Source organism: Temnothorax americanus, unplaced genomic scaffold, assembly GCF_048541705.1.
Source record: "Temnothorax americanus isolate GAGA-0224 unplaced genomic scaffold, ASM4854170v1 Scaffold11, whole genome shotgun sequence".
Lineage (NCBI taxonomy): Eukaryota > Metazoa > Arthropoda > Insecta > Hymenoptera > Formicidae > Temnothorax > Temnothorax americanus.
In genome coordinates, this window is record NW_027509242.1 from 4,388,797 (window position 1) to 4,406,290 (window position 17,494).

The 17,494-nt window shown below is 41.3% G+C and overlaps 1 protein-coding gene across 8 annotated transcripts; it reads right to left on the reverse strand.

Annotated features, from left to right (window-relative positions):
- Nucleotides 1–1,020: 1,020 nt before the first annotated feature.
- Rfx (regulatory transcription factor Rfx) lies at nt 1,021–17,294 on the reverse strand. 8 transcript variants are annotated; one of them, XM_077426283.1, is made up of 19 exons: nt 14,197–14,604; nt 12,636–12,840; nt 11,594–12,107; nt 10,433–10,755; nt 9,759–9,951; nt 9,404–9,448; nt 8,917–9,022; nt 8,737–8,836; nt 8,499–8,648; nt 7,837–7,959; nt 7,245–7,426; nt 6,693–7,163; nt 6,333–6,454; nt 6,157–6,254; nt 5,868–6,023; nt 5,544–5,746; nt 5,320–5,473; nt 5,023–5,074; nt 1,021–4,931 (listed from the first exon to the last, which is right to left on the reverse strand). In XM_077426283.1, the coding sequence occupies exons 3-19, from the start codon at nt 11,613–11,615 to the stop codon at nt 4,888–4,890; spliced, it is 2,544 nt and encodes an 847-aa protein (XP_077282409.1). In that variant the 5' UTR covers nt 11,616–12,107; nt 12,636–12,840; nt 14,197–14,604; the 3' UTR covers nt 1,021–4,887. The 8 variants fall into 8 exon arrangements, with proteins under 8 accessions (XP_077282409.1, XP_077282412.1, XP_077282406.1 ...); XM_077426286.1 differs by lacking the exon at nt 11,594–12,107 and having other exon boundaries at nt 14,197–14,603; XM_077426280.1 differs by lacking the exons at nt 11,594–12,107; nt 12,636–12,840; nt 14,197–14,604 and adding an exon at nt 16,837–17,292 and having other exon boundaries at nt 9,759–9,939.
- Nucleotides 17,295–17,494: the final 200 nt, after the last annotated feature.

Sequence of the window (17,494 nt, forward strand, 5' to 3'; positions counted from 1 at the left end):
TGAAATAATTAGCGATTAATCGGATTCCATTCGAAAACACACAAAAAAAAGATATTATTGGCGGTTATGGTGAACAGATTGGTAAGCGACACGTAATATCGTAATACCGTGTTATGTAAACGATGCGACCGCAATCCGGTGATAATGAATGACAATCATATTGGCGATATCACGCATTTGTAATTCCTGACGCGCGGCGCGTTGTGTCAGAGATAACGCTTCGTTAACTCGCCGATCGTTTTTATAACTATCGACAAAAACAAGAGTGTTGTGCTCTTCGTGAGACTGGCAGAAATACATAAATATGTAACGTTTCGTTATGAACGTGATTGAGATTTTTCTACGCGTGCTACGTGATATGATAATTCGGCGCTCCTCTTTTCTATCTCCCGGATGTATGAAATTCCGCCGAACAGAAAGAATCGAAAGTTTATAGAGTGCGGCGATATAGAATACGCGAAGGGAACAAACAAATTAAATAATAAAATACCGTATATTAATGTAAATTATAACGACAAATACGACAGCAAATCCCAGACAGCACCATGTCCAAAATCAGGAAGAAAGACGTTTTTTAAGAATTACATCATAATTGACATTTGACATGTATGCGTGCTGGGATCGAATGGCGCAATATAATAAATAACGCAAGACTCGCGCCAATCAAATTATACGACATTTCGCAGTTTGGGGACATACGAGGTTCGAGATCGTGCGATTACAAGTTTTAAACATAGATTTATTAATCATTTCTCGTGATCCGCACATTCACACACTCTCGAAGATTCTTGCGTCTCGATTTACACCCTAAGTTCGCTGTTATCTCTCCCCTTTCTCTCTCTCTTTTTTTTTTGAGCGGCATTCAGTAAAAATAATCTTATTCAAGCGGTAACGAATGACACTTGATTTGTGCAAATCTGGAGGTATCAAAATATCTTCTATACGTCACAAGGAAAAATGTGTAGCAATTTCTCTCTCTCTCTCTCTCTCTCTCTCTCTCTCTCTCTCTCTCTCTCTCTCTCTCTCTCTCTCTCTCTCTCTCTCTCCTTCTCGAACCTACCCCTAAATCCTACTCCACTTATCCCATTCCCTCCTCCTATTTTTCCTTCTCCGTCGTACAGTCTGAAATATATTTAAGGCCGTGTGTTTACTTATCTCGCAACATAGGAAATCACGATGTGTGTTTGATCTTGCGTACAGTACAGTTACTATCGGACTACCGTTCACTCCCCCCCCCCCTCGTATATCGCGGCGGGACTACAAAACTTACGATTAGAGCGATCCCCTTAAACATAGAAGCGGGCGCGACGCGGCGGCTGCTGAAAAGACGCGCCTCGTCCTAGAGGAAGCGATTCTCTCCAATTCTCTCCTCTGGAAGGGCAGAACCCTTTTCCTTCTGTTCTTTCCCTCGCAGCGGCCGGGTCACCCCCGCACTCGGACCTTTCCTTCGTTGACGGCGGGAGAAATCGCCGCGTAATCGCCCCCGTAAAGCCGTATTCCTTACATCCTAGGTACACATAGGTATCGACGATAAGTTTCATTCTCTATATCTTTACACGTATAAGCTCATTACAGTTACGGAAACGTCCTAGATCCTGCTCGATGTACTGCGCGATGCGCTCTCACCTTTTCTCTCTCACTCTCACTCACTCACGTTCCCAATCTCTCGTCTCTCATCACTTAAACATACTACCAAGTTTCTCTTTGACTAGCACGCGATAATCCTATGCAATAAATTATAAACGCACGTATTCTATCGTATTTTTATCGGCGGCGACGCTTACTCCGCGATTTGCATCGCGAACAATGAAACCAAAATTTCTCGTTTCTTTTCTTCTTTTAGTACCCTTTGTTGTCATATCGTTACGTAGCTTGGAAGAGGAAACGTTCGCGGGACGTGGACGCAAAGTTTCAGTCAAGGATGCGACGAAAAAGCGGAAATGATATGCTCCCTACGCTCGTGCCCTCGCACGCAAATGAGAAACGAAATGCAAAGAAGATTAAATTATTCGGACGCCGAAGAGAACGTCAAGGAACGGGCGTGAGTGGCGAAGATCACGCGCGTGCCTGTTGAAAGAGATGTCAATCTCTCTCAACAGCCGAGTGGTCTGTAACGCAAATGACACGTGGCGCATTTTTGAACCGTACCCGGCGTAGACATTTCTCTAATAAATAGCCGGTAAACAACCGGTTCCGAAGGGAGAAGTACCGATCATAAAGCACACGCCTTCTTTACAAACGTAGAAGGCGGTTGCGATTAATTAACAGGCATTTTCTTTATATTGCTACTGGTAAAGTTTCTACGCTCGTCGTTCGCTATTAGAAAGCGGTGTGAAAAGATGCTTATGTCCCTTCGTCTTTATAAAATAAAAGGCACCGAGTTCCCTTTTCTTCTTTCTATTTTCTCCTCACAATATTGTTTCTTAGATATCGTGCGACCTCGTTGAAAATTCAATAAAACCCGACGCGAATTTAATTAACGACGCGAATTAATAGCTTGGCCATACAATGATACTCATGCTAAATCAACAATTCTGCCAAGTCATTCTCGAGGGTTATCATTTGTGCTGCTTCATCAAACTGTAATTCTCACTCGAGTGGAAAATGATGATGTCGCGAGAGATTTGTATAAATTTAATATTTTACAGTGAGAAGTGTGATGCTAATTAAAAGAGCATTGATCTCACAAAGAATCTGAGCGCAGTACCTCATAAAATGATTGTATCATTATTACAAGGTTAATTACCAAGGATATAAAAATCTTAATTTGCGGCCTCGTAGCTCTCCCACACGTTTTTTTTTTTTGCATTTTGTATGTTTCTTGGCAAATTTGGAAAGTAATATGCGAAAACATAGGATTCGCCGAAGCGTTTTACCATGCAAAAGTTACAGAAACGAGTTAAGCTATGCAATGGTGCACTTTGGTTTCGTTGAAACTGCGCGTTTTACACGCATCTATATATACATATGTATTACATATATGTTGTATATATATATGCGTTGAGAAATATTTAAAAATACATTTCCGACATACATAAACAGATACATCAAACAGATTTCTTGCCTATAGGCTTCTCGCAAAATGTATAATTCACTTAAAATGTACAATAAATCAACAGCTATATTTAAAATACAAAAATCATTGTGAAAAAGAACGGACGTGTCGAATTACTACTGTCCAGTGCTACAATGTAATTAATTAATATTTATAAATTCCCTTTTTTTTATTTTGATTTACAACGTCTTCGATGTTTAAGAAGCAACTTATCCACGGATATATGTAGAACAATTCATTATAAATACTTGTCGCTTGAAACGTAAGACCGATTCAACTTCGTCTTGAAATAAATAGAAATTCGTGTAACGCGGCTGTGTAACATGCGCAACCGCGTGAATAAATATTAAATCGCCTTAAATAATATACATAAACAAACGAAACTCAACGTACGGAATTCTAGCGATATTGGAGACTCTTACATCCTATAATATTTTTTTACAATACAAAAGACGCTATTGGAGTGCCTATGAATACAAAACATATACCGACACATATTTTTACCGTAGGCATCCTCAACCGACTTTTGAAATGGTTGAAGATGCTCGTATCGCGCTTATCATATATTTTGCAGTTTCCTCTTTTAACTTCAACAATCGTACGTATTTTCATCCGCTACATTTTATATATGTATATACATCCAACGTATATAAGACGCACACTGTATATTCTATCAGTAAATTAAAACAATCTCGGATACTCGCGTCTCCCTCTCTACCTTTCTCTCTTTTCAATAAAATTTTGTACTATTCGTTTAATTATACTGAGAGAATAGCAACCGGCTGCAATAGACTGCTCTTAAACGAAATCTTCCCACAGAGCTCGATGTGTTCAATCAATAAATTACGTTAAAAAATATGAATGTCGGATATATGTATGTGTGTAAACTTTAAAAGTTTATGTACCGTTACAGCAATCTAATATTCCGCGATAGGAATACTTGTGACATATTACCGTCGGTAGGGCGGATTTTTGTAATTGGTTTGCGTGTGATTTGCGCAAACTAGAATTCGCGAGCGAAACGTAGGTGAAATCTATCTTGTCGAAGATAGAATTATATTCTCTCGCGTTTTCCTTTGCGCAAACTGATGATCATTTCAAGCCCACTCGATATAGTTTCCTTCAAACGGTAATATTAAATAATTTGAATATCTTTATTCACAATAATATACAAACGAATATGTATGCCTTAGCGCACTTTTGCCATTGTTATGTTTTATACCTTGTGTTTTAAACGTAAAAATAAATAAAATCCGAAATTTAAAAGTTAAATATAAATTTATCTTAACAGGTATTAACAACATGTAACTAATAATGTAATATATACACACACTCTGTGTCGCACACTCTGTATGTTATTCTTATCTATATCTACAAAAAATTATTTTCCCAATAAATGCAGAAAACACAATCGAGTGGACTTTTCATACATGTTCTAGTGAGGGCATGATAAGTTCATGGTCCCGTATACTCTTATTTTCTTCCAAAAGATGTTTCGACTAGATTCGATATATACTAACGTACTAAAATCGTGCCAGCGATACTTTAAACCTGCGCCATACCTGTGTATGAGACAAGGCTTCGCGTAGTACAATACAATACCTCTCTATATCTTATATCACACAGACTTACTTGAATTGTATACATCGTAGGCATTATGCAAAAATCCTCTTCTTATATGTCGTAATTGTAATTTGACGTTATATAAAATAATAATTTACGAGACTAGTGTTTTTTTTCTCTTGTAGTAGGCCTGCATGCTTTCGTGCTAGTATCCTCACATTTTCGTGTGCTACCGGTTTACTCATAAACTAAAGGGCGTAGGCACACAGTTAGCTTAGCTTCATACGTTTTGGTTGGCTCGCATTAGACGCATCTGAAATTCAATTTGCATAACTTGTACCAAATAAATTTTTACACAATAGTAAAAAGATAAGATTCTGATAAGGACAAGTATTATGCCTCACCTCCATTGGACGTTGCCCCAAAGCCACTAATTAAAGAGCAATTTTGACTTTTCTGAAATAGAAAAAATTATTTTTATTTATTTTATATTTATAATTATATTTTTTTATTTAATATCTCATGGTACAATATGAATAAAATTGATTTGTGAAATTATGATGACCTTTTAAGATATATGTTGTAGATATAGGTTTTTCTCCAAGGATTTAAATTAGGATAATCCAAAGATCAGAAAAACAAAGAATGTTTAAATGACGTGAATAATATAGCAGTCGATATATGCGTTGAGGTATACTCACGTCTCCCATTACAGCTATTGGCGTAGTTCCAGTTGCGATAGCGACTTGATGCTCTATTAAATAAAACATGTACTCGTCATAAAGTAATCTGATAAGATGAAAAGATCCGAAACTCGCAGCACTTCTCAAAGTAAGATCCCGGATAACCATCGAGCTATGGAAGACATAATATATAAGTTAAATGAAAAAGATGTTTATGTAACATGGCAGAGAACAGAATGTACCTATAAAACGACCACTTAAGCAGGAATTGACGTGCAGCTTTAGCAAATGTTGGCTTCTCTTCATGTGGCTTGAGCGCTTGAGTCACAACTCCTTTCAACCAGATCGCCCAATCCTCCAGTGAATTTTGTTGCTGCAACGTTACCTTAAAATCCGCCTCGAGACGTTGTACCATCCCGTAATCACATTGGCATACCCAGGATGCCTGAAAAAACAATCGCTTATGTATGCTGTATCTTTGTGAATATATTGCGTGTATATATATGTATATTAATATTAAATAGTAGAATTCTCTAGAAATATTTCAGAGAAAGATGTCAACTTACTTGTTCTTGCACGTTGTGAAAGTCAACGCGATTCAAGTCAGCTAACATTTGATTAATTTGACTAGAATTTTGAAGCACGGCTCGCGCGGCTTGTGCAAGATGATTTAACGATGTATAGCGCCTTAAAGTTTGAGCAAAAGCTGACACTGCAGTTAACTGTAACCAACAATAATTATACTGCACGACTCGCATATAATTTTTTAGAAATATATATATTTCTTTTATTTTTTATATTTGTGATTCTTGTTCTAATTGATATCATTATACAATAGATTTAAATAAGAGCTACCTTAATTTGCGTCATTTCTTCAGGACAATCGGCCATTGCTGACTGCAACCAAGATTCTAATCCTTTTGCAAAGTTTCGGATAGACTGTGTCAACGAACCTTGCCGGGACAAAAAGAAGCATTTAATACGTAAATCTAGACAGAATAACAACAACGAATCTTATAATAATAACGTACTTGGTATTGGTCGCAATACATTAGGCATTAAAACATCGACTAGATTCTGATAGAATGTGTAGTCCACCTTTTTGATAAAGTCTTGTACTCCCGCACACTGACACATCTGATATAGTTTGGTTCTGAAAAGTAGAGGTAAAAAAACATTCATCGCGCACATCAAGAGCTCTAAAAATAAAATACATATAAATGACTTATACATAAGTCAGATGCATTTAAGGAATAATTTAGAAATAAAATATTAGAAAAATAATTGCGCAGTTGATTTTTAATGGAAAAAAAATAGATACAATGTAATAGATTGTCAACGTAATTCTCCTATTTGATATGAAATTTTCTAATAGATAATATATATCATACTTTGACAAATATTTCTCCTCTTCGCATTCATCACCGTTATTATTGTCCTGGCTGCGCCAGAATTCTCTCCAAAGGCTCTCCACCGTGGCGAACTCGAAATTCAGCACCGCGTCCAAGAACGCTTCGCAATGTTCTCTGTATATGCTGCGGAACGTATCGATATCTTCGAGAGTGCAATCCTCGGGCAGAGCCGAATCGTGACTGATGAAGATCTCCGGGAAATCGGGAATGGCGCCGCTCGCCTCACCGAGGTACTGATGATACTGTGGCGGTGAAGAATTGGTGGAGATATTTGTGTTCGCGTGCGCATTATTCTCATAAGACGACTCCTGCTTTTGATTGACAAATTTGAATCGTTTAGTCTGAGAGTTCGCGCTTTGCTGTTGTCTCGATGTGCCATCTTCGTTCAATATAGACAGAGATGAACTTGGCTTCACACGAATTCCATAATAATGATATTTCGAGTTTCCCCTATTATAAAAAAAAAAACAACGAAAGAGATATTAATCTGATAAACACTAAGGTTTCGCTAATTATTATGAAGCCTTTTACCTAGTCCCTAAACGCCTAGTTCTCAATCCCAAGAATACAGAGCGTATTAATTTCCCGAAACTGGCTGCGTTCACAGGATCCAATTTGTTTTCGGAGCAATGGCGTAGGTAATGATTGTAGAGAGTTGATCTTGGAAGGGACACGCCGTCAGCGGTTTCGTAATTCTCCAACAACCAGTGTACCTATCCAAAATTAATGCATCAGAAATTAGTATTCATGTTCTTCATAAATACAAAATTTTTTATTTAAAAAAATATATAAATAAACAAAATAAATTCACTAAAGGTAGAAAAAAATAACTATAAGTTCTACGGAAAAAGATATCATTAAAATTAAAATTGCTTCTAAAATAATTTTTTACTAGCAGCAAATAAAAATTAATCTATCAATCACATAACTATTTGACTTTTTGTCTCGCTAGAGATTCCACAAAAGAAAACCTTTAGAAATCAGACTATACATAACATTAAGCAGTACAAAGCAATTTAATTAATAACAGAGACATGCCGAAAAAAATAAAAAAAATAAGATACTGATTAGTATGCCAGACAAGCTACGAAAAATGGGGAATCAGTTTCGTTTTTTGGCTTACGGTGGCCTGGGAGACTCTAGTGGCATGCGTCACGTTTGCCGCTGTCTCTTCCACGGTGACAGTGGTACCTCCAGAATTACCGCTGATCAAGTACGCCCCGCCACCACCGCTAACCACAGCTTCCTATCAAACAACCCAACATACCGATGCCTCGTTAACCCCCCGAATTAAGATACGGACAAGGATACTTCTCCTTGAACACTATAACATCCGCAATTCTGTTTGTAAACTTTATAGTGGAATACGTAATATAAGTTATTTCAAAAACTACAATATTAGAGCATTCATTTATATATAAAGTGTCGAGAAAACTACGCAATGAATATAAATTCTTTTTTTTGCTCTTCGAGAAAGAGTATCTTCGCACTGGTTGCACTACAATTTACTGAACACCCTGTTTATAGCATACATTCTTGCAAACTTTTGATGCTATAAACGATTATGTAATTACAACTGTAATAAGATCTTATGAGAAAAATTTTTTATGGCCCATATAATCATGCAGAGCACAGATCCCCATGCCTGCAGCGATAAGGCATAAATATATACGTTGTATTGTCACAAATGAGTACGTTAATCATTCAATATGATCAAGAACTAATTAATCCAACGTCTAAAAGGTTAAAGAGCAACCTAAGAAAGTCATAGGACATGCAATTTACCGCAGTGTCCGTTTGCGGACTGGCGCGCGCGGCAGCCGCGGATATGAGCGCATGAGTCGGGTCTGCATCCACTACGCTCTGTTGAATCAAGTACGTGCCGTTGCCTTGTGATAACAGTTGCCCGGTCGAATTCGTGCCTTGTCCCGTGACCTGACGCAATATAAATAATGTATCGTTAATATCGTCATAATTTTATCGCAATAATGATCGCACATCAAGTATTTGGGCGTGCAATTACCTGTGCATACGTTACTGGCGTTGTCGCTGGAGTATAGTACTGACCCGAAGCCGGAGTGTACATCGCTCCCGTCTCGCCGACAGCATAAACGGGATATGTCCTGTGCAGAACATTACGTGATTGTTATAGAGTGTTCCGTAAGTTATGAATAACTGACAAGTGTGAGATTGCGGTATTTACATCTGGCCATTCGCCGGTATATACGTGGAACCATCCCCCTCGACATATTGAACGTAAGTTGGATGAGAGACCGACTCGGACCCCACCGCCTCTGCGTCACCAGACACTGAAACAAAAAAGAAACGTGACTGAGTGAGTGTATTTGAATAGGTCACTTGTACTGACACACGAAGTTTGCATAAGCGCAACAAGTTTTATTAACATACTGTCATAAACATCATCTTAGAAATCGTTTCAATAACCGAAAACCATATTTGGCACTGCAATTTGGATAGAAGGTAGTTTTGTAAATGACTAAAAACTCTAAATTGTAGTCGTATTCACGCTTGTCAATAATAATGTAGAGTGGCGATAGATAAAGATGAAATAAACCGAAATAATATTAAAAACCGGTGTATAAGAACCCATTCATTGATCTTGTAATGTCTACGAAATTAAAATGTATAAACAGAACATATAATGCATGCTGTTTATATTCTGCCCTCACCTACAGCCGTTGTGAGGGACGCGTAGGACGATGAATCACCGGTGCCTAGTGCGGTCAGAGTAGAAGTACAGAGGTGCATGTTTTTCAGCAGCATGGAAAGGGCCAAATCTCTACTCAAATACTATATATAATCTTTCAAACTGATCCTCATATACTCACCACAAATAGTAAACTTATTTGCAATTAAGTTTCGTATTCGATACCAATTTCTATCTGTATACTCGCGTACAATCGAATGTCCACAGTTTAGCGTGTAATCGCTCGCAATTTGATTTGTATCCATTGCAGTAAGGTCAAATAAGAATCAATTCACACCGCTTCAATATCAGATAAGAAATTTATATTTGTCTGTTACCTGTGACTGTTATGTAGTGCGGGGAACCACTGACGATGGTGCCGGCTGACGTAGAAGCAGCGTCGGAGTCCACTAGCGCGTGCTGGCCCGAGTGAGTAGTATTGACCACTACCTGTGCTGTAACATGCGCTGGCGTACCTGTTGAGCCGTTGGACGAATCTGCAGCTGTTTCAAGCGTATCCTGAACCAATAACTAAATTATTATTTATAGTATGCGTGTCCTCATGGCCCACGACTCGTTTTCATAATAGAAATTTAAAAGAAAATTATATATGCCTTTTGTACGTACGTGAATATTTATATATTCATGCGCAAGGTAGAATTGACTTGGATTTTATTTCAACATTTGTGTGTATCGCTCTTATCAGTCGCCAGGAGCAGATGGCTCAAATATATTATCAGATATAAAAATAAGCTGCAAACAGATGCTATAATATCTACAGAAATCACATGTATATTGAATAATTTTATATATATCTTTTACACGTTATATTCTTATCCATTTTACAACAGCAGTAATACAAAGAAAGTAACAGAAAGAAGAAGTAATCTGACACATAGATTATATCTTTGAGATTTGTAACTCTTGAGAACAATAAAAATAATTATCTTCATAAATCACACTGACAAAAGGCATAACACAGAGATATAAATGTAGGACAAATATTACCAACCTGAATAGGCTGCAGATTATTTGGACTGGAAGGATCAGGGCTCGTCACGACAGTGATAAGTTGCTGGCCTCTGGCAGACTGAGTCTGTGCTCCGCTAGCACCGCCACTGGAACTGGAAGTAGTAGTCACGACAACCACATTTTGCTTAGAATCCACCCCTACCGCCGTGGAGCTACCCCCACTGTTATTAGCCCCGGTGGATGCTGCTGCGAGGGCATACTGGGCTCCTGTCGTAGTCATGGCAATCACTCCTTCGCCTCTCTCTGCACCCACTGAGTCGTCGCCACCACCGCTACTACCTCTCCGATGCTGGAGAGAGGAATCTATAACAGAGATACGCACATACACCGTCTCACTAAATATCAATAACATCTTCCACCAGACCCAGCGGAAAGATCTTTAAGAACAGCGTGCCTCCGCAACCCCCAATATCAATATCGACTCACCGAAACAGGAATATTACTTGGTAATTATGAAACAAGATATGCATTTGATGAACAAGGTTCATCAAACGTAATATCATAAATATTTTTAAATAAAGTATCACTTCTAGTATTCACTTTTAACACATAAATTATATATATATATTATATGATACAAAGTTTACACACTCTCATATTATATAAAATCTATTGCATAGAGAATATAGATGCTTGATTTTGATCTCAAAATTGTATTTGTAAATAAAAAAAGAAAACTCACATATCAATTATAATATTAAATACAACATTAAACTCGTTATTTAAAAATATTGCCTTAAAAACTTAAATACAACTCGAAACTATTTTCTGTACAACAGTTACAAAATTGCTAACAAATCTTCATATGGAAGCGCTAGTACGATCGCGTAAACCTGTCGATAAGCCAAACCGTCGCTAAGGAGCGAAAAGGAAGAGAGAGAGAGAGAGAGAGAGAGAGAGAGAGAGAGAGAGAGAACGCCCTATCGCGTTACAATTCTGTAAAATAAGGTTTCCCCTTAAGGATGAGAAACATCTCGCCTTTGGATCGACGAATTCGCTTTCGGGGGAGCGAGCCGACGACGATAAGCGTGGCCCGCGCATCGCCGGAGGAACGTAACAAACAAGGACAAAGTTCCCAACCCGCGTTCCGGCCGCCGTTCCTAACCTATATCGCAGTACAGAGAAATGGCAATAAACGTACTTTCCTCGCAGGTGTGGTGCATTCAATAATCCGCAGATCAAAGGGAAGCCCCGGCGGGCTCGCGATACGAACGGTACACGTCACTGCCATTATTACGCGCGTGTATCATGGTGTATCGGGCGCCGTGTACCTGTTGGGGCGGCAGGTACCAAACACAATGTATCAAGGGGGAAGAAATCGGCCCGCGGGGAGGGAAAAGAGAGAGGGGTGGCGCGCGCGCGCGCGCGAGGGGTGTCCTAGAGCCACGATTGCCGCTACCCACGCGTGACTGGACACACGGCTCGCTTTAAGAGGGTTGAAAACGTATCAATGAAGGCGGCCGGGATCACGAAAGCAATTAGAGAGCATTATCCTGAGTCCAGCGTTGCAACCCTCGCTTTTTCCGCCAAGGATGGACCAGGGGGGCGGGCTAATAAGCGACGCACAGTACCGCGAGGGAAAGGTGGCCATGCTTCCTGTCTCCTCTCGTCTCTCTCTCTCTTCTACTCGCGCGCTTTTCGTTTCTCTCTGCAAGCTATATAATAAAATACACAAGATGAACGATCACTTTATCGTTTTCTAATAATATAATATGTCGTGAAAGACTGTAAGAGCTATACGCTTTAATAAGAAAATCGTAACGTTGCTCGGTAGTATCGATCGGGAGAAAATTTTGTAATAGGATCTGATGTTTCTCTTGTTTTGATGTATACATACCAGCCAATTAATATATAGGACTCGGTAGACTCATTAGTACGTCTCTCTAGGTAGGTAGAGAGACGTACTAATGTTACATCAACATGGTTCCTACCCTAACAATGCAATCAAAAACTAAACTGTTATACGTATGCGAATAACAGTGTTGAAATAAAGAAAAATATTCCTTGTTTGAAAATAACTTTTGTATCATTTAAATTGTATATACTTTCTCTAAAGATTTTGAGAACATTCATTAAATATAACTAAGTTTTCTTTTGGCATGTTTCTTTCAAGAGAAGCTCTGAGGCATCTATTATATTACTTTTTTTTCTAAATATATCTAGCGTTACATTTAGAAAGATACCTTATATAGCATTTGCTGCAAATGTTACTGGTAGTAGGCTGATACGACGTGGGCCTGTGTCTGTTACCTATACACGCGTAACGTCACAAGTGCACCTGGCGTCTGTTATGCATGGCTGATGGGGAGAGACTCCTGTGTTCTTTCTAAGTCCTTCCTATCCGTACGACGTATATCTACGTGTCTCACGTGTATAGTTCAACCTCCCCTGTGTAATTTGTACACGAGAAACCATTACTTAGGCTCGTTACGCAGAAGCTACAACCTACAACACACTTCGGCTTTTCATAGTAATATATATCCATTCGGTCCCAAGGTCCTGTGGAAACGGTATGCACCTGGACCTGGAGTCAGATAAACCCCGCGGGCTGAGAACTTATGCAGATGGCGAAAAGTAAAACGGCAGAGATAAGGGACAGATAGCGTGGAAATATCAAACAACAAACGGTTGGCGGGGCGAAACATTGTGTCGAGATGTAAATCGCCAATAAACGTGATATCCAATATCATTTGCGCCAAGTTCGTTCAGACAAGCTGATTTCGATGCGAGTCAGGGCGGAGATGGCTGGAAACGATTAATATGTTCGTCAGCTTAAGGCCGCAGGGGTGGAAGATCGCATTCATGTAATTGATAAGCCCATTTTAATTGGAAATCTTCATAGCTTCTTCACGTTAGGTGCCCCATAGGAAGGAACTGTATAATAGGCTCGCCAATGCGTTACAAATTAGGGGAATCTATGAAGCAGATCTCTCTCTCTCTCTGCGGAGAGTATCGTACAAAGGTATCGGCCCTGCTTCGATACAACATCCGAGTTTAATCAGCGTCCCTCAACAGATCGATAGGGTATAGCGTGCAAAGAATCGAAATCGCAAAACTGCGCGACCTGAAGAAGAATCCCCAAAAGATACTCGAACCAGGGCTCCGCTCTCCAGCCCTGGCCTCGAGTTCTCGCCCGAATGAATCGAGTGAAATCAATTCCAACGAACGGCTCTCGACCTACCCAGGAACATTTCCCGCAGGTTGCTTTCCTCGACGAACGTGGCTCGGCGATCGCGCACCGAGTAAAGCCGTGGCGCAAAGAAAAATTTAAGCGGTAAAACTTGAGCAGTAAGCAAATCGGCCAACAACAGTCAAGAACTTAAGGCACAGCCCTAAGCGATGTGTAGCGAATCCATAACGTTAATTTCCTTACCACTTGAGTTTTTCTATGTGCCACGGCCTTAACATTCCACGCTTTGCGTTAAATATTTACGCTAAACATTCAAGCCTTGACAGGGAAGACAATCTCTCTCTCTCTCTCTCTCTCTCTCTCTCTCTCTCTCTCTCTCTCTCTCTCTCTCTCTCTCTCTCTCTCTCTCTCTCTCTCTTTCTCTCCGAGTCTCTGCGTCCTCGCGAGCACGTCGTGCGGCCGCCTGCGAACGAAAACGTCGAGAGGACGATTCGCGACGAAGGCGGCGTCTCCGTCGGTCCGACGTCGACGCGAAGGCTCCGCGAGCGGAAACGCCGGCAGACAGAAGTCCGCCTGTCTTCTTCTCTCCCTAACTCTCGCTCTCTCGCACTCACCTGTCTTCATGAATAGCGTGTGCTCGAACGCAGCGGCGCCCGGGCGCACTCGCGCGGCCGAACGACGTGTCCCTCCGTCGTCGTCGTCGTCGTCGTCGTCGAGCGGGCGCGCTCTCTATCTCCCTTCCTCTCCCTGTTTCACGCGCGCGCGCGCGCGCGCTCCTTCTCTCTCTCTCTTTCTCTGTCGCTCCTTTCGGTCTCGAAGAGACGACAGCGGGCCCCGTCACCCAGGAAACCGCGCGCCGCGGTCGGCTCGTAGGGCTCTCGCGGCGCTCGCTCGCTCGCACACACGGCACGCCGGCACACCGGAGCGACGAAAAGAGCGGGGCGACACACTCCGACGAACCCCCCGTATACTTTGTTGTGGACGGCTGGCCGGAGTGGTGTTGCTTGTCTGCTGCTACCCCGTCGCCTTGGCTACGGCATCACTGACCGCGTCACGCGCAGGGCCGTGGCCGTGCGCGGCGCGCCCGGCGCCACTGCCGGGGGGCAACCGTCGCGCGCGAAATCCGGCGCGTTTCCGGCTTAATTCCTTCGTGCCGAACACGTACGTTTTGGCTCCGGGAGTTCGTCGGGAAGGAAACGTCGAGTTCTCTTTACCTCTCTCTTTCGCGTAAGTACGCGACCCCTTATTTTGTCTCTCGCTCGATCGGCGAGCGCGAATTTCGCTTCCACGCGTCCTTTTGAAGAATTTAAATTGAGGTATTTAAATTGCGAAATTTGACTCGCGTCCGTCGTTATGTTTCGATATCTCGCGACACATTGGAGGGAGATATCGTCAAAGTCCGCAGCGGACGATTTCGAGAAGCTATACGGATTGTGACTCGAGATGAATTTAAATACAAGATTGCCTTTTTAAAAAGATGTCAATTTCCCTATCTTTATCTCCCGATTTTAAAACGATCTTTCTTTTTGCTGCAACTCGAGGAATCGCATAGACCGTGAAAACAACGTGTCGTAAATTCGAATCTTTGAAAGGGACTGCCCCGACTGCCGCGTGCGTTTCGCAACGCGAATGGCATGCGATTTTGAAATTAGCGCCCGTGAGACAGGCCCGCGGGCCGCGGTAGCTTGTCGCAATTTCGAAACGGGGGAAAATGCGAGGGGGGAGGGGGTCGAGCGTTTCCGCTCTGGGTGCCTATTCTTGAAATCGTTCGTTATGAAACGAACTCGTTTATGAACAAAAAGGTGGGAATTTCCTAGTTGAGCGCTAATGGAAACTCCAGTTGACGCAACTTTTCGCGGTTCATAAACGAATTCGTTTCACAACGATTTCAAGAATATAAGGTATATGTATGTACCCTGAAACCCGCAAGTCGAGGGGTGGTTTGGTGTGGAACGCGATCGGCCGGCCGAGGCCGATAATGCACGAACCCTTTTTCGATCGCTGTCGATTACGTCGATTGGCGAAGGCGCGTGTCATAATGCGGCTTTCCGGCGCCATCTGTGTCGCCCCTACGCAGATTCCACGTCAATGACGTAACTATGGGCGCCCGCTGCTCCGATTTTTTGTCTCTTCCCTGTCCGCGCTCGAGCCCGTAAATGACGGACTCTGATTAATTTGATCGCATATTAATTTATAAAACTATAAACTATACTGTACTTTTTTTATTGAGCTGATAATTTTTCATTATTCAACAAATAATAATTGTAAAAAAAAAAGATTAGATTGGGGATAACGTATTGTATGATTAAAAATTCTGCGATTTGAATTAATCGACAATCATTTCATGTTCATTTCTACCAAGGTGAATTAAATTCAATCTCGGTTCAATTTACTTTTTATTCTTATCTAAATACCCATTTCTATATATCAATGCAGATTAACTTTTATCTTCTTCTAATTCTTAGAACTAGAAAAAGATAAAAAGTTAAACCGAGATTAAAGTCAATCTACATTAGTAGAAATGGACATAACTCGCCGATTCTACAATACGTCGCAAACGATGGCAACTGCTAGTTGAAAAGTGTTAATTTTGATTGCCGATTGCCAGTTATTGTCGCCAAAAAAGTTTAAAAGTTCGCCAACTCTCTTTCGACAACCGCAATTGACAACCGCGCGATGTGGAAATACCTAACATTTTTCAACTAGCAGTTGCTATCGTTTGCAACGTATTATATTATAGAACCGGCTTTAGAACTAGAAAAAGATAAAAAGTAAATTAAACTGAGATTAATCTACATTATTGGTGGAAATAGACATTCGAATTAGAAAGAGATAAAAAGCAAGTTAAACCAATATTAAAATTAACTTAAAGAAAGAGATGAAAAGTTAATCTATATATTGGTGGAAATAGACATTTGAGCTAGAAAAAGAGATGAAAAGTAAGTTAAATCAATATTAAAATTTAACTTGCATTGGTATAAAAATGGACATTAAGGGTTAAAATTAATCCACATTGTTATAAATTGACACAAGTAAATTCACGAAAGCGGAGAATTAGGGAAGGGAAGCGAGGCTCGCGAAGACGATCGGTCGCGAATCGGCGACTTCGATGAGTGGATCGATCTTCCATCACTTATGTCGCGACGAAGAAAAGAGAGTATTTGCGCAAGTGGGACACCCACCGAAGTTGGCCAATATTAAAAAAAAAAAAAAAAGAGAGAAAGAGAGAGAGAGAAATACAAAATCGCGCTTACACAACAATGATCGGTTTCCAACGAAGTAGCGAGGTATCCAGCCCGACCAGTGGCCGTACTGCCCGTTCTCCGCCGGCGTCGCGACGAAGTCTAGGCTCACGTAGAAGGACGGCGGGATGACGTAGTCGGAGTTCGCCATGCTCCTGATCTCCATCCACATTCTCTGCGGATCCCACGAAAGAAAATCCATCGCCGGTACCCGGAGATGCCGTCTTCGCGCGAGATGTAACCACCATGTATGCGGGAGGACTTTTCCTCTTCCTCCTCCGAAAAAAAAGAAAAAAAGACGATCTTCGCCGCGGCCATGACAACAATCGCGGATCGCCATCGATTATTTTCGCACGCGCCATCGTCGCGCGTTTTCATCTCGGAGGACTTTCGAGAGAGCCGGACGAATTCTCGTCGAGAACGTCACTCAAATTTTCGAAAGGCGATTTATTCATCCCCGGAAAACGCCGTTGTTTCCCTGGGCGCGAACGAATTGCCGTGCATGTCTCAACCTTGATTAGGAAAGAGGGGGATGTGGGTCAATCGGACTCTCTCAACACGCCCGACGCAAAGTTGGCCCAGCATTTTGAATCGACGATCGATGCGCGTGTCGCGCGCGCGCGTCGTCTCGCTCGCAGCGGCGGATCGAGATGCTCGCGGGCCCCGAGCG